The sequence below is a fragment of the Acromyrmex echinatior genome, chromosome 1 (genome assembly GCF_024713525.1).
Source record: "Acromyrmex echinatior isolate Ae372 chromosome 1, ASM2471352v2, whole genome shotgun sequence".
Taxonomy (NCBI): Eukaryota; Metazoa; Arthropoda; class Insecta; order Hymenoptera; family Formicidae; genus Acromyrmex; species Acromyrmex echinatior.
The window spans coordinates 12,737,582-12,760,306 of record NC_141852.1 but is presented as its reverse complement, the minus strand read 5'-3'; the positions used below and the strand labels follow the sequence as shown (position 1 = coordinate 12,760,306).

Genomic DNA, 22,725 nt, shown 5'->3' with positions numbered 1-22,725 from the left:
TTCGGTGTATATTTTAACCACTTGTCAAACTCAATTAAATACACGTGCCGCTAATAAAACAACGAACAAAATACGATTAGTAACGAGTAAACGTCATTATTAATTATGCAAATAGTACAAATAAAACTTGATAATATTTATTTATATTTTTAGATAAATTTTTTTAACTAAAAATATATAGAATATATAATACGATTAAATAAATAAAAATTTAAAAAAATAAAGAAAAAGTAAAATTAGTAGACTCTGTTTCTGGGCAAATATTTTTTTTATTCTCTGTATAAAAAATATTTACATATTATATTTATTTGTAACAAAAATGTACAAAAATGTTGAAAATGTTGTATATATATATATATGTAATATACTATCTAATAAAAATATATCATCCAAACAATTTTCATTTTATTAACCATTAGATTATATATACTGCCATTAGATTACAGCATTATTTTTTGTTTGCGTAAAATGATCTTAAAGAAAAACAAGGTAAAAAATATTTTTATAAATTTACCTCTCCCCCCACGTATTATACATATTATATCAAAATTACGCATATAAATATATTGCATATTACCTTCTATATATTATCTATGTAACTTTAAAACTCTATCCGAGGTAAAGTGAATCATTTTTTAATGGAAGAGTGAGACGAACTATTTAGTGCTTTCTGACTAAGAGATAAAATTAGCACCAGAAAAAAAAGCCGAGCTGTGAACACCCTCGCATGACGGAAAACTCACTCAACCACGAACGAAAGCTCGGACGCGAACCATCGGTAATCGTCATTGTACCGACGGGACGTGGCGGCGATGCCACCCCCGCATATCGTACACTCTACTACCCCCGAAGGTAGACACGCGGCTGCTCTCTCCGCCACGTTTTCCCGAGCTCAGTCTGACACCCTCCCATCGCCTTCGGTCGGTGGTGGTTTCCCATGCGCGCAGAGGGTGGAAAGGGTCTCCTCGTTCGCGGGCGTGGGGTTGCGCGCGCACTTTCTACCCCCTCTGTATGTCCGGCACATAATCGAACTGGGAGCGCCGTGGTGGCCGTCGTCAGTTCCGTAAGACGGAGCTAAATTTCATTTCTAAAATGAGAACATAGTTTAGCCAAAACGAAAGAAGATAAATGCGACGTAAAAACGTGAAGTAAGGAAGAGATTCTTCGTGAGATCCTCCTCGTCGTGACAAAGAGTTTCGATTTGCAGCCCGGTCTCGCAAGTGTAATCACGCTGCTTATCGCTCGACTGTAGCGATATCATCGATGCACAAGTGCACGCGGGATAGAGTGATGGTGCGACTTTAGGAAAGGAGGGTGGTCTCTTCTTCAAGTTTACACGCGTTTTGCTCGAGCTCCGAGGGTGTCTGAGAAATTTTAAAACATCCACCAAGTAAAATTCGTCACTCCGCGAGTGCAAAGCAGGGTGGATATCGTCAACGAGAGTTGAATAGGATTTTGGCAGTAAAGGGTTGACGTAACGAGAGGAGAACCGTCATAAAGTAGAGGAGCTGCGACACCGCCACCGATCAAAAGCGGCCAATTTCGTCAGGGCTGAGCTACGTCCTCGACGAAGCAAGGGATTCCACCGTGTGGAATCTCTCCTCGAATCACAATGGCGCCCAATTTCGTGTTTGTGGAATCGTGGCCGGCCACGATCGACTAATGCAACAACAGCAGGCGTATTTGTAAATATATAGCCATATATATCCCTGTATCTATCATCCATTCGATACTCTGCTGATTTAAATGAGTAGAGTATACCAGTTAATTGACGTTTCTTGAAACGTCTCCGATAGTCTCGCCAGTATACGGTGAAAGAGGCAATATGAAAAGAATACGCAAGAAGCATCCGCCAAAGATAAAAGAAAATTATGTCAAATTCGTCACGATGATAGTGAATGCAGTGAATTCAGGTGCGTGATGCTCTCGCCTGGGGATATTTAGCGGTGTCTTTCATCGCTTCTCGTTCATGAATGTTACTTTATTGAAAAATAAAAATCTGAGCTAGTGACAACGAGAGAGATGTATACGACACGCAATTTACAACAGTTGTCGATTAATTCGAACGGAAGAGAGGCAACGATCCGACGATATTCGTAAATAACCTGTGCTCGAGTCTTGAAACTTACGCGATGTTCTTCGAAAAGGAATGGACGAATACCGACGATAAACTGATATTTGACGTGTATGTTGCAATGATTATCTTTGAATTGCTGCCCGAATGAAATTGAAAAAATATACGCCAACTCGAAGACAATTTATTCATTAAATTATCTTCGAAATATTTTCCGTATTCCATCACAAATCACGACAAAGAGCACGATGTCGCGTGAAATCGCGATAGGACACAGAAGACTGATACCAAAACTCACAAGAAAGTGATAACGGCGAAGAGAACGGAAAGTGAGGAAAGATCGAAGTTCAACCCTGTTTGGCTGTTTTTATAAAACAACCCTTCAACCTGGCGGACCAAGAGGAAGGAAGTGGCTCAGCGGCGATGCAGGGCAAGGAGAGCCCCGTTGGGTCCAACACCCAGGAGACCCATCAGTACGTCGGCCCGTATCGGTTGGAAAAGACCTTGGGGAAAGGCCAGACTGGTGGGTGGTGCATGCTCTCCCCCTCTTTCTCGCTCCTTTTCTCTCTCTCTCTCTCTCTCCTCCTTCTCCTCCCCCTCTGTTACAAATCTCCGTTGCAATCGTTATTGCGATCGACGATAACCACAGGAATGTCTAATCAAGTCGAGTCAGAATGTTCAATTAAGTTCCGTATTCGAGAAAATATACGAGATCTCGCCAACGCGCTTCTCAGTTACAGAGCTTTAAACTCTGTTTCACACCTTTTTAATTGAAAAAGATTAAACGATTAAGGTTTAACGATACGTTGATCGATACAAATTTACCGCGAAACTTTCGCAGGACTTCAAGGTTTGCCGCATTGTGACATAAAATATTTGTAATTCTCACAGATTATCTCACTGCCCACGCAAGCTTCCAAAACGAGGATATATTTTTATGTCTTTTGAATCTACAAGAATTGAGAATTCTGTTCTCGCAACAATACGAAAATAGAAAAAAAAATTGATAACAGGTACACGATGGTTAATGCGAGTTATTTCACGGTAATAGTGAATTATAGCGGTAATAGGATCAAATCGAAGCCATTTCGCGACAAGACTATTAGTTTTATGGCACTGTTGCCGAATGCATTTTCGTAGGCTATCGGTTCAATTCGAATATACGATCATACTTTTCTGCCTTTTCACGTATGTCGTTCTACTCTCATTTCGTATTCAAATACAATTCCTTTATTCCTTGAAATTGGAAATTCCTTGGAATTAGTCCTTGGCGTAACTACGTACGAGCAAATTCTCGGAGAATAGATATACACATTTTATGTAACTTACTGTACATCGAGTAGACTTAAACCAAACAATATTTTGATTATAATACTGTTGCACGTACATATTTACAAACGGTACACTGAGAAAAAAATAGTTCATTTAATTAAATTAATTTAGTTTTTATTTCTTTTGATGAAGAGTATATTAAATATATAATATTTAAGTTAAACATATTGAAAGAAATGAAGACAACTAAATTAAATTAGTCAAATGAACAATTTTCTTTCTCAATATAACGCTGTAAACTTGTGCAAGCGTCAGAAGTTTTAATTGCAATTGCTATATGAACAGTTTTATCTTGTAATGTATTGCGGTAGTATTTATTATCAAAAATGAGCTTTTCATCTAAAATTTAATTACTCCAATTTATTTTTTTAATATTTTCTAACTGAAAAGCTCATTTTTGCGGAATAAATTATAAAAGAAATAAATAAAAGAACAAATGTTTTACAGAATCAATATTTTACGGAGAACTCGCGCGTCCAGAATTTGCAGAGAGGGAAGTTTAACGCCACACTAATTTGCTCTCACCTCAAAGGCATTCAATGCTATTATACGATCGATACTGACAGCGTACTAATTATGTCATGTAACGGTTATGGCAGACAGAGAATTAGCAACGTTTTCGAGTAGGGTAATCATAGTAATATCTATAATAATATCGCATATCTAAAATATAGTATAAGAAAATTACATTTGTTTACTGCTACATAATTATAAGTTGGCAGAATCAGATTATATTCCCTTTAAGGAGATCCTAAAGCCATCTGTATTACTTTACACACATACATAATTTACGTGTCATTGACATATTACACATTATTACACACTATTATGTATAAATTTTCTAACTATAACTAATCTTTTATATGAAGTATCTAAGCCTAATTCTAAGAACACAATATTGTTTGTTCATGTAATCCCTAATCCAAACCAAGATTGTTTTATACGTACAAAGTATAAAACTTGTATATATTATAGAAAGCAAATATTGTTGCGAGTTGACGTCAGAAGCCGATAACAAAGCTTTAATTTTATTTTTTTTTGTTTTCGACGTAAAGTTGATTGGTTTGGACTACATTATCTCTCATACTTTAATTGTGGAGAAAGATTTTTAAATTTGTATATATAAAAGCAGAAAAATACATAGAAAAATACTTATTTAAAAAACAATCGGTAAAAAAACAGACGACTTTAAGATGTCCCTTTAAATGTCACTGAAAAAGGGGACGCATGAACCACGAAAGAAAAAAGTAGAAGAAAACGATAGAGAATATAATTTATAATTGTTCTAATTCTTGAATTATTCTGTAACTTGGTACTCTAATAACAAAACATGAATATAGTTCAAAGTTTAAGAGCCCCTTGCTTTGTATCATGCTGTACGAAAAAGACTCGACGACAATCGTAAATCTTTATGAAGCAGTTAATAAGCATTTTTAATTAAGTGCCACCAGCAAGGGGACTGGAAAGTAATAATGTCGATGACAATGAACGTATTAAAGAAAAAAGAATTCGCCGATTCGTCCGCGCGTAAATACTCTGCGTGTAAATGCAACAGTAAATTAGCGATATTGAGATGAGACATTCTTCTCTTTTTCATTAAACACTTTTTACTTTCTATTCATTTTTTATTTAGATGTAATATCTAGAAATGGAATTTGCGACGCAGATGCGAGGTCTAAATAGAAACACAATTTGCTTCTTCGATCAAACGTAATTTCACGTAATTTCGCAAAAGCTCGTTAATGAATTCGCGGCTCGGCTTTCAGCGGATGGGTCTCGTGGTGGTCATTTCCTCCGGTGGACTATATCGATCCCGTATGCATCTCGAAAGGGGTGCATGCTCTGGCACGTGACAATACGGCACGTTAATCATACGAATGAATTCCTCTCCACGCTTTGAATTCCATGACCCACGCGCGAGCGAGTAATGAAATTGCCGCTCGTGCTCGCGACATGAGTGCGCATGGTTTGAATTATAATTGACGAAATCGATAGAAACATTAGAAAGAAAAATAATGACATTACGCAGGAACGGAGGAACGGAGGTACTAAATGATGTACGAAAAGTCTTCGAGCAAAAGCTTAGTGTGTGAATCGATTTTGAAAAAAATGAACGAAAATTGATATATTCGGGCTTTAATGGTTTAACCTAATAAGCAGAATGTTTAAAATCGACGCATAAAACAATTTTAAGATATCTTTCAGAATTCTTTATGAAATATCCTAAAGGTGTTTCTTAAAAATATTTCAAAGTTGTCTTATGCGTCGATTTTAGACATTCTGCTTATTGGGAACTTATACAAAATATTTTTTACATAAAACTTATTTTCTATCTCGTATTCGAAAGCAAATTCAAGATTAAATGTGTTAATATCATAAATTTATGTACTGAAAGAATTCGTTGTCAGACGTCTCACAATCAGTTCTTGGACATATTAACAATAAGATGTAAGAGGGAAGTTTATAGATTTGATGTAAAATTTTATCTCGGTAAATATAAATTTCTAAACTGTATGCGACGGATCCGAAGGATTTTTCTCTACAAATGTACATATATGCTATCGTCACCGTTAAATCATGGATGACGTAAATCGTTAGAGGGAAGTGCACTTTAACTCTCGATGGTCTCAATAGCCGCTAATGCAATTGCCACCGAATTTGATGGGAAACGTCGTGTTCGTTTAATTCCATAGGAATTGTCATCTCGTCAATCACAGACGAGACAATCTCGCGCGTTTCAATTGAGAATGGCTGAAAGATAATGGCCATCGATCATAAAAAATGTCTTGGACTATTTATAACATACTAGCGTAGCGTCACAGAAACGTAATATATTTTTAGATGATATGTAAATAAGTGTATGCAATACAGATACAAAGAAGCTGATGCGCACGTGAAATATTATTTTTCACTCAAGTAATCAAAACACATCGATCACTTTGCGCCTGAGAATTGAGGACCTGCATTAATGCTCGCAATCTTTATGTAATCGCCGTGTAAAGCGCGCGACACAAGATTCTTTATTTAGAATTAAACCCTTTAATCTTTCAGATAGACTTTGTTGATGCGACTTTGTTACGAGGATTCTTAATTGCTCTCCATCGTTATCTCACAACAATTTCTTTCTGTGTATTTTTCTTTTTTCTTCGTTCCTTCAATTATCTGCTTAAGCCATGTACAGCCGTCGTCATAGCGCAGCCATTTAAGTGGATAAAGACATTGTGTGGCGCGACTCGTGGACTTCCAACGGTGATTTAAATCAATTTTGTACCAACCTCATAAATCCCGTTTCTGCATTAGCTCTTCTTTTTGAATCATTTTTTTATCGCTCGTTGTTATAAAAAATCATAAATCCGATCTGTTGATCTTTTCAATTATAATAAGTTCCTGTAATTTGTCCTTAATGTGATCAGTGATTTATATGTTAATTAATGTAGGTGTAACTAATAGCTATAAAACGATGTAGTATTTTTTATCATAGAATTCACAAGACTTTAAGCAACAAAAGATTTCTCGTGATTATAACAGGCGAATTAACATGCGTTTGATTAAAGCAATATTATCACATATCCATACATTATCGCGAATTCAGCCGATACAATAGTGTGTAATTACTCGATCTGTATAGATAATTATATAGGAATAGTTTTTCTTAAAAAGAATCCCTTAAAAAATCTATTTAAAAAAAGAAAAAATATACGCCAAGGGCGTATAAAAAAGATATTGAATACATTCTCTTAATAAAAAACGGATGTGAAATAAATGTAACTAGCCAAGTATTTCATTACGCAAGACACATAAGATAGACTGAAAGTGATTAAAATTGTCAATATATTGTATTAAAAGATAATAAGATCGAATAATAAGAATCGAAGCATTTGTATTTGATTAACTTGAATTGTTAATATATTCCGGAATTTGATACAGCAAATTGATAAAATTATGTTTACCCGAAATGCTCGAAGAGTGATTTTTAATAGAAATTCGCCTACGTTGCCAAACTTCCCGGAATTTACCAAGCGGAAAGAATGCCAAACCACTCGAGTAAAATCATTGTGTTTGTGTCTGTCCAGGATAATAGTGTGTTTACATACTACCGCATCCTCAAGAAATAATTCAATCCCCAAGTAATTTAAGACATTCCGTATCGACATCTTCACTGATTTTTTTTTGTTTAACTATTTTTTTCTATCTTTAATTTTTCTATGATCGCAGAATGGCAAATTAATAATTAAAAATTTATACTATATTAAGGCAAAAAATAAAATTACAATTATCTATCATAGTGCTATACTATAGAAATCAAATAGTCCACCTAATGATAAATAATATAGAGAAATTTTTTTATTGACTTTTTATATGTATATACTTGCATAAATATTCTGTTATCTTTAAATTTTAGGTTTAGTTAAGCTCGGCATACATTGTGTGTTGGGCAAGAAGGTGGCAATCAAGATTATCAACCGCGAAAAGCTTTCGGAGTCTGTGTTGATGAAAGTGGAGCGTGAGATCGCCATTATGAAACTAATCGATCATCCGCACGTGCTCGGGCTCTCGGATGTATATGAAAACAAGAAATATCTGTAAGTACATTGATGAGAAAATGTAAAATTTTTAAGTTAATAAAGGCAAAAATATCACGCTTTCTTTCAAATTTTTTCAAGATATCTTGTTCTGGAACACGTCTCAGGCGGGGAGCTGTTCGATTATTTGGTTAAAAAGAGCAGACTGACCCCGAAAGAAGCGAGGAGATTTTTTCGACAAATAATTTCTGCATTAGATTTTTGCCACAGTCATAGTATATGGTGAGTCGCGTGTATTATCACTTAGCTTATAATTGTGTCTGTACGAAACAATCTCGGACTCGTTTGATTTTGTTATCACTTTTAGCCATAGAGATTTGAAGCCTGAGAACTTGTTGCTGGACGAGAAGAATAATATTAAGATAGCAGATTTCGGAATGGCGTCTTTACAACCCGCGGGCTCTATGCTGGAGACCAGTTGCGGATCACCTCATTACGCCTGTCCCGAAGTCATTAGAGTAAGAGCCCTCAATTACGATCAATTTGTGATATCAAATTACACAGAAATATTAAGCGAGTAATAACTACTTGGGTTCAATGTCATGAAATAACGTTTGCTTCCTTTTAATAGGGTGAAAAGTACGACGGCAGAAAAGCAGATGTATGGTCTTGTGGAGTAATACTTTACGCGCTTCTAGTAGGCGCCTTACCTTTCGACGATGACAATCTGAGAAAATTGTTGGAGAAAGTTAAGCGCGGATTGTTTTACATACCACATTTTGTACCGCCCGAGTGTCAGAATTTGCTCAGAGGCATGATTGAAGTTGATCCCGAGAAAAGATTAACGGTGAGCTCTTTTCTGCTTCTTAAAAAAAAAAAAAAATTGCAATATTCTCTTTCTCTCTAAACATGTTAACATCGGATACATGTATGTATTTACAAACGCTAAGACATTTTCTGAATAAATGTAAATTTTTTTTAGTTAGCAGAAATAAATAGGCATATTTGGGTAACGGCGGCGGGTAAGGGCGAGTTGGAATTGGAATTGTCGATGATGGACGTGGTGCAGACGCATGTTATTCCGTCCGTGGAAGCAATCGATCCCGACGTGCTACAAGCGATCGCAAGTCTTGGTTGCTTCAAGGAGCGTGACAAACTCATTCAAGAACTGCTCAGTCCAAAGTAAGATACAATATTCCTGTCTCGTAGAAAGACTTTGAATTTAGTTTCTGTTGAGTGTTGGAAAAGTATTGAGAAAAGCAACTGAGGAATCTGACGCACCAATATTCTCTCAGCCACAATACGGAGAAGGTGATATACTTCCTACTACTAGAGAGGAAGCGAAGAAGACCGGCGTGTGAGGACGAGCTCGAGGTAATGAGGAGTAGCATGAGAGGATCCGCGGGACAATTAGAGGCCGATCCGCCGAGAAAACGGGTGGATACATGTAGAGTGAATGGAAGTACCGCGCTCAATCTCGGACAAATCAGCCATGGCTCGCCTTTGACGCCTAGAAGACAATCGAGGTAAATAAGCGTGAATTTTAATAAAAACAAGTAAAAACATCAGAACGACAAGTCGTTTTTATATTCTTATTGTGTGAAGAACAAAGTCAAGAACACCCGCGTGTTTTGCCGATAAAATTAACGTGCCAACTGTACTCGGCGAAAACGTTCAGTGTAAAGGCAGCTGTGCGGTTCGCTTCAAACTGGCTAGCAATCGCGTGACAGCGTCAGTTATCTGCACATGTCGCGTGTAACCTATCACGTGTCTCCCCATGTTATTTTTTTCTCCCTCTTTTTTTGTCGATTCGTCCTGCATTTACAAACTTGAATTCGCGTCAGGTACGATTATCGAATTATATTTCAATTCGTTTATTTCATTCGATTAGATATCACAAAAAAAAAACATATTTTAATTGATACGTCTAACGTCTTTCGCATACAATTCGTGATTCCGTTAATTAGATTGCTAATTATTTGCAGCACGAGACATCACGCGCGTCGATCACCGAGCACGGGTGGATGCCACACTCATGCGTCTCATTCGCACACGTCAACGCCGGGTAACTCGCCGTTGCATGCACCTGCAGGTCTACTGAGTCCTCATAGAGCAGTGCCGACGTCGCACATGGGCCAGACTATTACCTGCGGTGCACACAGACTGTCCCTTGGTGGCAATACCGCCAATACTATCGCCGGAAACGGTAGCCCAACGAGTCAAAGTGTCCCGACGCCGACGCCGGCGCTTGCCAATGTTGGTATTGAACTCAATGAAGTGCAGCCAGGTAAGTTTAGCATATCGGGTGTTTAGTCTCTACAAAAAGTGGTTGGAATTGGAAATTTTCCCGGGAAAAAAATGTTATAGACATAAAATAGACATATTTCATATATACAATAATTATATATTGTATAATTGTATATAAAATATGTCAATTTTTTGTACTATAATTATATATAATTTTATATAATAATATATGAAACGATTGAGAGAATAAAATCGATATTCGATTTCTATTTAAAATATAATTTTATTGTTTAATGTAAATTTCTCATTTTATCATAATTATTTTTTAAAAACATGTCTACTTTTTATTAAAATAATTTTTGATCCAAGTCCTAAAACACCGTCAAATTTTTTGCAATAAATTAATTTCAAATGCAATACAGGAAAAATCTTTTCTTCAAAATACGCTCTTCAAACATTTTCAAATTTTAATTGCTTTATATATATGTGTGTATGTCGTGCACAGACACAGTTGTGGATTATATTGAAGAGACTGTATTGTATAACACCGATTATCACTTAAGCTAACTGCTGTTCTTAGAGCCACTATACCGTAAGCACGGCAGATCATATTACGTTAAGTGTTCTCGTATTTATCACATAATCGCAAGATTGTGTATTAATATTTAAACACAATATTCAATGTGATCATGTAGATTAAAATCTTACATTTTACCAAACGTTATTCCGAGATATATTCCGATACTCACACTATAATTACAAAATTGCGTAATTTAACTTCACACGATAGACTTTCTCCTTATTTCGATTAATCGTCACGTAATAATTATATTTTGAATAAAAATTTTGGAAGATAAATTAATTACGAAAAGAAAAGAAATAAGCTAACGTTTTAATTTTTAGATAAGTCGAGTACATACATGTATGTTTTTAAGATATAGCTCGTTTCTCAGTAGTTGCGGTCGGAGTTACACCGCCGGGGTCGCCTCACACTGGAGCGGGATCTGGAGCTCATCATTGGAGATCGCGATTAACCACGATCAAGAATTCTTTCCTGGGTAGTCCCAGGTTTCATCGTCGTAAATTGCTCACTAGTACCGAGGAGGTATGGAGTAATAGATAAAGATATAATTTATTTCTTTTCATTATGTAAAATTGTTCAACATTGTGTCATATTATTTAATATTCTATCAATTGCAATGTTTGTTATTATCGAATTGCATTTCTTTGATTAAGTAATCTAGGTTCTTCTTTTTAACAAAATTTTTCTGAAAAAAGATTAGTTTAAAAGTTATATCATAGTATAGTGCAGTTGTTATTATTTATGATAATCCTAACGTTACGTTTATCGTCAAGTTTCCATTGCATATAGGTACATCTCACGCCGGATTCTTCGCCGGAACTTACAAAAAAATCATGGTTCGGTAGTTTGATGACTACGGAGAAAGATGAAACCTTCACCGTTTTGGTCAAAGGAAAACCGCTAGCCAGTGTAAAAGCTGATCTAATTCACGCCTTTTTATCGGTAAGTGCACCAAAATTTATTGTCCATTTTGATATAAGTTGCAAGTATAAGTGACTATTATCTATTTAAAATACTTACGAGAATTACAATCAACAGCAAAGTACTCGAGAAAATTCGTTAAAACATGCATTAAAAATATTTAATGGATTTGAAGAAATTTAATAATTTATGATTATAAGTCAATATATGACTTTCAGAATCCTTTCTGTTAGAATTTTTATTACAACTTTTATAAGTATATCAATTTAATTGATCTCTCTGATCTTAGTTATTCAATTTGAGATAAACTGGACGCTTACAGATAGCAGAATTATCTCATAGCGTGAGCTCGCCAATGTCGTTCAGAGTGGAGTACAAAAGAGGTAGCACCGCACCAGCCATGTTCCAGAGGCAAGTGCGATTTCAAGTTGACATTAGCGCAATCTCGAAGCAGCCGAATGAGCCCCTCTTCGCCATTACCTTTACATTATTGAGCGGTAAGCATACAGTCACGTTCTTCGCGACTTTTCCTTCGATTAGAAAAAGTCGATTAGAATCTTTGCAATTCTTGAACCAAATATGGCACAAAAATCAAAGAAACAAAAAATGTTGACTGAAGGGTTCTTCGACAAGTACGAAAGCTCTCGCGAAAATATAAATCACCGGGATGGTGAGTCGCCTCGCTGTTTTGCGTTTGGCAATCATCCAAGCGCAACTAGATCGATGTTACCTTGGCACACACAGTTAATATATACATATAATTTTATGTTCTATCCACATATGTATATATTCTACGTTCGGTCTGTCGTAGAACGCAATGGAGTCTGGTCTTTTTTTTTGATAAAGCTTTAACCTCTGACATGCCGGAGTCGTTCGAGCTCATAAATTCAATTTGTCAAAAGCACGCTATATAAAATTCAATATTTTAGTAAGCAAAAGCAATCTACGCTCGAAACACATTCAAACGTTAATTTTCAAGGAAGTCATATTAATTCTTAACTTGCTTATGGTCCTCTGTTTTTCTCAAAAAATTAAATATTGTCAAATTAAGTGATCGTCAATGAAGTCAATTTGATATTCGCAGGAAACATTCGAAGATTCAGGCGAGTATGCGAACATATCCAATCTCAGGTGTGTTCAAGAAATGTGAGTATGAACTTGGGAGGACAAAGCAGAGCCGCGCCGCCTAGTCCGAGGGCCTCCAGAAAGTTCACCACAGAGATGAGCGAGAGTTCCAGCTGTGGCAGCGATACCAGTGAACGACTATTTCTTAGTCCTCACCCAGCTACCAGACAGGTAGTCTGTTTCAATAAGGTAGCGCATCATTCTTATCATCTTTATTTTCATTATATCATCGTCATAATAATCACTTTGGAATGTCTATTTTATTGAAATCTCAAACAAAAATTTTTTCATCGAGATAGTATTTCATAAAACCACATAATTCCTTTTTCATTCATAATCTAGATTGACGTTATCTAAGTTGTCATTTATTCTACATAAATAATTTCAATCAACCGCTTTCTTTAAATGTAATTAATGGAAGATTAAAATTTTTTTCAATTTTATTTAAAGCTATTGTAGAAATTTGTGTATGGCGAATATTAAAAGAGAGCAACTTTGTATCATCAATTAACAGATTATCGTATCGGTTTTAGATCGATTCGGACATCGAATCGGACACGTCTGTATTTGACGTGAAATCGCCGACCCGCGAGAACGGTAGAAGAAGTTCGACGTCGACGAATAATAACAATGCCTTGTCGGGCGATACAACACCAACGCCAGGCAGCCCGCCAAAAGCGGTTCGAAGTAACTCGGAGAGTCAAAACACGCCTGAGAAAAAATGCGTGACCACAATGAGCGGCAACAACATAGCGTGATACTACCAGAATCTTCGCTTCGAATTCCGTTCAAGTCTAAAGAGCCTATGGGACAGCGCTCAGAGATTCTGGTGAGGTTTCCTCTGACGAACGCTTCTAACGCTTTAAAAGAACTGCAGAAAATGCGTGAGACACATCTATATGCGTAATACAATGCAACAAACAAAATTGAGGTCTAACATCGTGAATCTTAGTCATCGTCAGCAGTAATAGCGAAAATAATAGAGAGGTAACAGTGATGATAATACATTTATCAAATTTGCATTGTGTAATTCGAAACATCGAAACCTTTAGTGCGAGCTCCCTTCATTCTCAAAGTTCAAAAAAATTTAATTTTGTTTCGAACGATACGTGCGTAAACATTTTCTTCAAACAATTCAAAATTAAACGCTAGAAGAAATATTAAATGACATTAAATACAATCATTGTAGTCTGCGTTTATAAGATAAATGAATTTCGAGAGAGACATTTCCAAATTGCCTCCAGATAAAATCGCCGAATGGCATATATATTTCAACAAATAAGCCTACATAAAAAATTACACAAAGAGGAAGTTTCATGATTATACACAAGAAGAGAAATGTAAAGTATATTTAAAAAATATGTTTCGTGCGAAATTTAAGTACAATAATGTAACGTTATTGTATTATTTCGCCCCCCACAATGAATGTCACTGCAAAATTGCATCGCGCTGTGTTTGTGTTAAAAAAAATGGCACTTTTACGTTTGGACGCATTTCATTCATTCATTATAGAAAAGACAAACACTGTTGCTTAGAGAGTATTACATTATTATCCCGATACATTATAAATTATTCGTTTTGTTATAATTTTTATTTATTTTTTTGTTCGCTTGTTGCATAATTTTTTATTTGCAGCTTTATTATATCAATCTTCTCATCGCAATCTATTCTCATCACAAATCAACCACATTTCAACATCCAACTACATTGACACGATCTGGCGCGAAAAATGTCCCGAGAATTTTATTTTTTCACACACGACGGAGAAGAAAGATAGATACTGGGAGAGAGAGAGAGAGAGAGAGAGAGAGAGAGAGAGAGAGAGAGAGACAGAGAAAGGTTTCCGATTTTAAAAGATAATAATAAATATACACGCAAGTCTCACGATCGTACGAAGCGTAGATATTCGTTTGCTTCTCACAAGAAGAAAAGCAAAGAACAGTGAAGTCGTTGATGGCATACGAAATTCACCGCGAAGCGATTGAGGGCTAACGCGTTGCTGAATGTATAACTCATATAGAAAAAAAAATATATATAAAAGCAGTAAAAACTGCATTTCCCTAAGCGATATAAAGAATAAGTAGTTTTATCATAAAGTTATTCTCAACACAGACATATCTCGAGATTGTCCCTATTGGCTTCTTAGTAGAAAGCGATATAAGGTGTATAAATGCGCGTTTAGCATCGTTTTTAAGCGAAGATTTGTTATATAAGGCTACATCGTGATATATGTTTACGAAGAAAGGAGGAAAAACTAGATAAAGTTACGGAGGAAATAACGAGCGTTGAGCGCCCGGATATTCTCAAAGATCAATATCTTGGAATCGATTGATTTTTTGAGAGTGTGATGCGGAAAAGAAATTATCCTTGATAATCCAATAATCTTCAAAGTTTACACGATTAGGATTAGATTAATAGGTGAGAGCGAAAGTGCATAAACGTTCGCACAAATCAAAATTGTGACTTTTTTTTTTTTTTAAATGTACATTGGATCTTCCGATAGGCGCTCTCGCTTCAGATATTACCTACGTATTATATCGCGCATGTGGCGACTCGTTCCTATATATAAATGTCCGAGGGCTATATCTTTATAATCGATTAACAATACGGAAAAGAACAACTAACGATCTACTCTCCGTTGCATTTTGGAGTAGCAAAATTCCGCGAGACGCAAAACGTGATGGTGTTTTTCGGCTAAAGGCTCAGCTAACGGCAGATGCATTGTCATTCCGCATTATTAAGCAAAAATACATAATGCAATACTGTAAAAGAGATTTAGCTGGACACGTATCGAAAATATTATCCCGATGAAAAATGCGTGGGTGAAATTTTATGAAAAGTCGTTAATCCTTAACTATTTTCAATTTTTATAGTCGCTCGTATTATTAGTGATGCATAGACATTTATTAACTTTTTGAGGGACTAACAAGAGAGGGAATTAGAATATTATTTATCTATAATCTATATGCAAACACCAAATTATATAGATAAAATGTAAATATTTTCCTTTTTCTCGCTTTCCAACAATTCTTTTTTATTGCCGTATATTGAGAGAAAAATGTTTCGTATTTATAACTATAATTATATGTATACTATGATTATTACTGCTATAATGATAACAGTAGCTATATACCTAAAATGATTATAATTATAGTTATTATAAAAAATAGTTGAAATTACCATAAAAATGATATAATCATATTTTTTATGGTTGCCCCAAAACATAACTGTAAAATTATAGTCACTTGAATCATTTTTATGATAATTTCAACTATTTTTTATAATAACTATAATTATAATCATTTTAGGTTGCCAACTATATACATTTGTTGCTAGAACTATACACATAGTTACTGTTATTGTCATTATAGCAAAAATAATCATAATTAGCAATATATAATTATAGTTACAAATACCAAACATTTTTCTCTCAGTGTAAGAATAAATCGTTCAATATGGCTATAAAGAAAGAACAAACATTAATTAATATCAGTAGTTAAAGATTCGAATGAATTATCATCGAGATTATCATTTTTATTGTTAATCATAGGATAATTATATCGAGAAGAATAGAGACGAATGTCATTACTCAAATATAAATGCGATTAATCCGCGAAAAAGCCTTTGTTATTTTCTATGCGCATAACTCGCAAAAAGAATGACGATATTCTCTGAAATCTCTTAATAATATAAATTAATTTTCTCTGTTTTTTAATAATTTTACACTGAGAAATCGGACTGTGCACGAAATTGATTACGAGAATGAAAATAATAGAGAAAGAGAAAGAGAGAGCATGTGAGCGTGCGTTTTCATGTATGAGAAAAAAAAAAGGAAAGAATGAAAGTTCTTGTTACATATTAGAAGATGAATGTGAATTTAGTATTATCAATACAAACACAGACATACACACGTACCACTACATATAATTAAAATTATCATAAGCTTGCAATTATCTATTTACTAATTGCGGTTAAATATAAAACTATTCATACAGTGCGTAAGTATATTATAATAACAAAAAGGGAGAAGAAAGAGAAAGAGAGGCGAAATAGTAGGTGAACGGACGTGGTTACAGAGAAAAAGAGAAAGAGGATGTAAAACAAATTACCGGCCATATTAAATTAGGATTTTATATTGTGCGAGTCTGTGAATGTAAGCGGAGGAGAATTAAAATAACTTCGATATGCAAATCTATATTAGCAATTCAAGCAAATTACACAGTACAGTTTCGCGTGTGAGGATATAAATTTCAGACAAATCTCGAGAAGAAATCTCTGTTTTCTGTTTCGTAAAAGGCAAAACTGAGGGGAATCCGCGTGATATTTTCGTAGATCGAGCCAGAGTATCAGGACGATACTTTGCGCAATACAGATGATAGGAGTGCGTTGTTATCGATCCTCGACAAAATATCACGCCAATAACTGTGCCGCTAACGTAAAATCGTTAATCTCTTGTACGAAGGAAAGAACAGAAGATTACTCGCTATCTCTCACGTGTCTCCAATTTATTTTTCGATTCGCTTTTGCGCGCTGCGAGACGCCGCGATCTAGCGTGCGAGCGATCTCGTGATCGGTTCTCGTGTACGCGAGATGATTGTTATCCGCCCGAAGAATTTGCTTAATAGCGGTGACGTAGCACGAGCACGAATATCGATTGTATGTCACTGTACAGCCAAATGCGATTTTGAGACTTGCAATTTATTCAGTCGAACGACAAAGTCGTTCTTATTCGCGAGATGATTTATATAGTGAATTCAATCACTCGCACTGCATTAGATTATTATACATTAAAGGCTGCTTTATATAAAATAATTAATACAGTAGCATTATAATCAACGTAACAATTGAATAATATATGCATATATTTTAATTTTTTAACTCTTAAACGTCTTTTCGGTATATAGCACATCTTTAATTTCTTTTTCCATTGCTTATGACTTTTTTGTTAATGAAGGTACATACAGAGATACCATTACATTCCTTAATTTTATTCAGTCTTTTGACTGAATAAAATTGTTTACAATACGTTCATTTTTATGAAAGTTATAAGCAATCAAATTAGGTTGGGTAGTGGCGTTCAATAGTGCGGCGTTTAAGGATTAATAAATATACCATTATTTAATTAAATATCATTATTGAACATTTAAAATATTTATATGCTTTTACATTTAACTTTACTGATTTCATTATAGTATAGCAGCTTTTAGTACGCACTATAATCTAGTATAATGCAAGTGATGCTATAAGTTTCGGATCCATCTCTTCACGTGTTCGCGCCGATCTTTTTGCTGGATGACCAAATATTAAAAATAATAATCGTTAAGAATGTCGAATCGGTAACGAGCGAACGTGTACCCGATAGCTTGGAGCTCGCGCGCAGATCGTAGGAAAATTGTCTCGTCGCAAGAGAGGCGCGCAGGTCTGCAGGCATTATACAAATTCCCGACGTATCGTATTCGTAAGGCATTATAAGCTAGGTTGAATATAGAAAATTTTTATACAATTTATAAGACAATGCAATTTGCGCATGCGACCGATTAATTTATTATTCACGCACGTTTCCTTGTTGGCGTTTTTGTTAATTAAATGTGCACTATATTTTTCTCATTCGGGGCGTGAATCCCGCGGCTGTCCCGCTAACAATGAGTTTCGCGAGTTCCGTCGCGATCGAAACGGACGACGTGCTACAGTGGTACGCTCGCTCCTCTGAGTTCTAAACGTTATTTTCCCTCAAATTAAATATGTTTCACGCCTTTAATTATGTTGTAAATAATTCGTGGAACAAAAAAATGATGAAAAGATTCTCGCTCTCTTTGTTCAGTCTTACGTATTTAATACATGTAGTATAAATGTCGATGCAATCTCTCTAAACTCTTCGGAGTGAAATCTCACTCTTAGAAATCTGACAAACGAATCACTCTTTTTGGCTCAACACCGGCTCAATTGTCACTCTTTGTCACTCTTTAGAATTAGATTCCACTCCAAAAATTTTAGAGAGATGTATAGGACTCAGAGGGAAATAAGAAAATGGCGACGGAATTGCGCGGGTCGCCGCGACGTGCCTCGTGTCGTCCTCGTATTCCTCGAGGACGCGTCTTATCTATTATGTAAGATAGCTCTTGTCCAAGTGAAAAATTCCGCGTGGTTTATTATTATCATGTGTGTGCTTCTCCCTATATCGCGCATCCATATAATAATGTTTATCGTGCGTCTTTCGCGATCTCTCAGCGCGAGCGTCGCGCTTATCGTGTGTATGTATATATCTATCTCTTTGACTGTCATTTTGATTTTTCGTAGCCGAGACAAACGACGAGGTCCAATTAGTTTTAGCCAAGATTTAGTAAAAGCGGAGAAGAATAAAAGCTCGCGAATATTCGTGATAATCGAAGTTGAAATCTGGACAACAAGAATGTCTAAGATCGATATTCATAGTCGATTCTTATTTCAAGACCGTCTTAAGTAATGTCTTAAGACGCTAATACAACCTTCCGATTGATTCATGATTTCTTAAGACCGTACTTAAGATTGTCTATATCTAATATAAGATCTGACTATGAATACCGGCCTAAGAGACATCCTCTTTCAGACATTCGAGTTGTCACATTGCGATGCAAGCCGCGACTAGAAATATCCCCCAAAACAGCGCTTCTTTTTACGGTATACATCGCGTTCAATTACGCTTCTCAGTTGCAAACGATGCATCACCGATCGCTGCATCGCATTAATCGCCAGATCTCATAAATCAGCACGTATACCTCTTGTCCTCTTATCATCGCTCATAAATCACGTAGATCATAATTAGTATACGGGACTCGAGAGATCGTGTTGGGTACCATCGATGATCGACGAAGATGGAGTGGCTTTCTCGCAGAACTGCGTGAACGCCTTTCTCGAATCAAAAATTTTAAGATAACGAACGAGAGTGTCAAATTGATCGTGCATCACTAGAGCAGTAACGAATAACGTTCGCAATCGAGTAGAATAGAGATTGAAAAATCGAAATCTCTTGATGTAAAATTGACATAAGGACGATTTAAGTATATCGATCCGAATTTAAAATTAAACATTTATGCAGGAAGGAGCCGTGATTGAAAATATAATTCTCCAACAGTCATCTTAAAAGAGCATTGCAGTTTCATTTGAGAAAGAAAAACTGCAGTTTCACCACAAAAATAAGTAACAGGGAATAATAATAATAATTCCTGGATATATATTGACAATTAATTTTTTTCAATAGTCGCTTTGCATATTTAGCAATATTTTATAAAATTTACGACTAATTCCTTTCTTCATAATTATGTTGTATAAAAGGGAATGCTTTCTTTCCCTTTCGATATCTTACTAATTTTTCTTTTCATCATGCAACAGCAAATGCGCCGCGGAACGTAAATAATTTTCCAAATCTCCTCCCTCGCATTACGGGCTTCTATCTACAAGTAGTCGCGTGTACGTAGTATGTGCTGAATATTTAGTGACGTCCAGACAAACTGACAATAACGGCTGTGAGTGAGCGGTATTCTTTTCAGCAAAAATCTATTGTAGCGTAAACCGCGTTCCGCTCGATTTGCCTGTGTGAATCGGATGATCACCATGTCCGATCGATATCACTATATCCCACACACACACACACACACACACACACACACACACACACACACGCGCACACGCACGCACGCACGCACGCACGCACGCATATACATAAAAATATGTTTAAACATACACAGACACGTATATACATAAACACATAGCGCATGCACGTATCGATTGATTTTTATACTATATCAGAATTATAATATACTTCTCTTCGGCTTATATGGTCCAACTCTCTAAATTTCTTGGAGTGAAATCGCACACTTCATAAAAGAGTTAAAATATTACCACTATAAAAGAAGTAAAAACATTCACACTCTTGAATAAGAGTGACAGATTTTCTGGAGTGAGATTTCACACTTTTGGAGTGAAATTTACTAAAAAAAGAAAAGAATAAGATTTATTTTCTTTCAAGTGAATCTCTCTCCAAAGAATGAAGATCTGCTATTCATATTAAAAAAAAAGAGTGTAAATATTTTTACTCTTTTTCAATAGTGACAGTTTCACTCTTTTGAAGTGAGATTCCACTCCAAAAGTAATTTAGAGAGAATTATATCGATCCGCTTCGAAATGCGAGATACGTATCGCGTTTCTCTTTGTAGATAATTTCCGAGAACTCGACACTTACAGCCTGAAACCGCATTCTAGTAATCTGTTATAGTAAACCACGTTTCGGGAAAATTCCGAGGGCTCACTTATATTACATCACGAGTACATCTTACTCGAACGTCGTACCAGATTCATGCAATTAGCCTGAGAAAAGGAAGAAAAAACGTTGAAATTCGATGCACTCGCAGTCAACTATTTTTTTACGAATGATAAAAATTGCCCTTGCGATTGTATGCCGATATTGATATAATAAGCGATATTAATTCATTATGTATGGACGATTAGATAATTCCCTTCACACGCGAATTATAACGGTAACATGCGTACGGATTGTGATGCGTTGAAACATGCGTCACAAACCGATGAAAGAAATGAATTACATACACACAAGTATACACACACATACACTTTTCAACAATCGTCGATCATTCGAGATAAAATTTTTGTTCTTGCGGATACATGATAGTTTCGTAGACATAATACAATGTTAAAAGCGCGGCACGCTAGCACATATTTATTTGCGTAATTTTTGTTTGAAAAAAAAAAAAGAAGAAAAGAGAGGATAGCGCGCGTGACGCAGCACGAGATTTTGCGAATCTGTACGCGCGCCAAGTGATTAATTTTTCGTCACGATTCATCGCGTCGAGTATGCATGTGTATGTTCTACATTGTTTTACTTGAGTCTTATTTGTTGAATATCGATTTACGCGATGTTTTTACCTACCTATCGCGCGTTGTTCCAATACGCACGTCGTTTTAGTACGGAGCGATTGGAGAGAACGACGATGTATAATAATTTAGGGCGATATGATTATTACTGGTAGTCACATGTCACACGCAATGACTATGAATTATTATGTATTATTATTATATTATTATATTATTATATTATTATTATTATTATTATTATTATTATTATTGCTATTATTATGAAAATATATCACGTTAGTTTTTGGACAAACGAATAAAAACACTAGGGGTGGGGGAAATAAAAAATTGTAACATATTTGTTGATGGCCAATATCAAATATGTATAAAAGTAATAATAATATAACATTAATAATAAACAGATATTATTAAATCCTCTCGTTTTGTTAATGGAATCACACAAGAACCTAGTTTTTTTTTCTAAAATCTAGATATTATTAATTCCGATTTGGATGATGCAGCGATAAAAGTGTAAAAATTTGTTTTTCCATCGTTTAACAAACAGTGATTTTACCGACAGTAATACCTACGAAGTTTCAACTGTAAGGTGAGTACAGATAGAGTATCAAATGTGATTCGTAAGACATGAAATTTTATTTTTGGAGGCTCGTTTATCATTCTATCTTAAACGAGAAAAAAACCAATTTAACACAAAGAGAATTTTTTTAAAGATTTCTTTCAAAAGAAGATTCACTGCATTATATGAAATAAATTGTATTAAGAACGTATTACATAGAATATAGTGTGTAAAAAATTAATTTTAATTTTAAGAAATTATCGGAATATACATATAATATGTATATGTTATACTTGTAAACATATTTTTTGGAAATACAATCTTTTTCAATACAATCAATTCCAAAAGAAAAAAGTGAAGAAATACCTTAAAAAAAGATTCACTAAATCAATAAATATAGTTTGTAGTAAATATTAAAGAATAAAGAGAAGAAAGAAAGAGAGAAAGAAAGAGAAAGAGAGACAAAGCTCGATCGGAGCGAAGAAACGGCGAAAGA

General features: G+C 35.3%; 1 protein-coding gene across 4 annotated transcripts; it reads left to right on the top strand.

The window, feature by feature from the left end:
* Window positions 1-344: 344 nt before the first annotated feature.
* Window positions 345-22,085, top strand: sff (BRSK family serine/threonine-protein kinase sugar-free frosting). Of its 4 annotated transcripts, none has more exons than XM_087414015.1 (13): window positions 345-2,597; window positions 7,809-7,989; window positions 8,071-8,211; window positions 8,297-8,447; window positions 8,561-8,776; window positions 8,912-9,111; window positions 9,225-9,455; window positions 9,897-10,216; window positions 11,133-11,281; window positions 11,549-11,701; window positions 12,003-12,177; window positions 12,765-12,994; window positions 13,339-22,085. In XM_087414015.1, the coding sequence occupies exons 1-13, from the start codon at window positions 2,498-2,500 to the stop codon at window positions 13,561-13,563; spliced, it is 2,472 nt and encodes an 823-aa protein (XP_087270141.1). In that variant the 5' UTR covers window positions 345-2,497; the 3' UTR covers window positions 13,564-22,085. The 4 variants fall into 4 exon arrangements, with proteins under 4 accessions (XP_087270141.1, XP_087270153.1, XP_087270138.1 ...); XM_087414027.1 differs by having other exon boundaries at window positions 11,130-11,281; window positions 12,765-12,976; XM_087414012.1 differs by having other exon boundaries at window positions 11,130-11,281.
* Window positions 22,086-22,725: the final 640 nt, after the last annotated feature.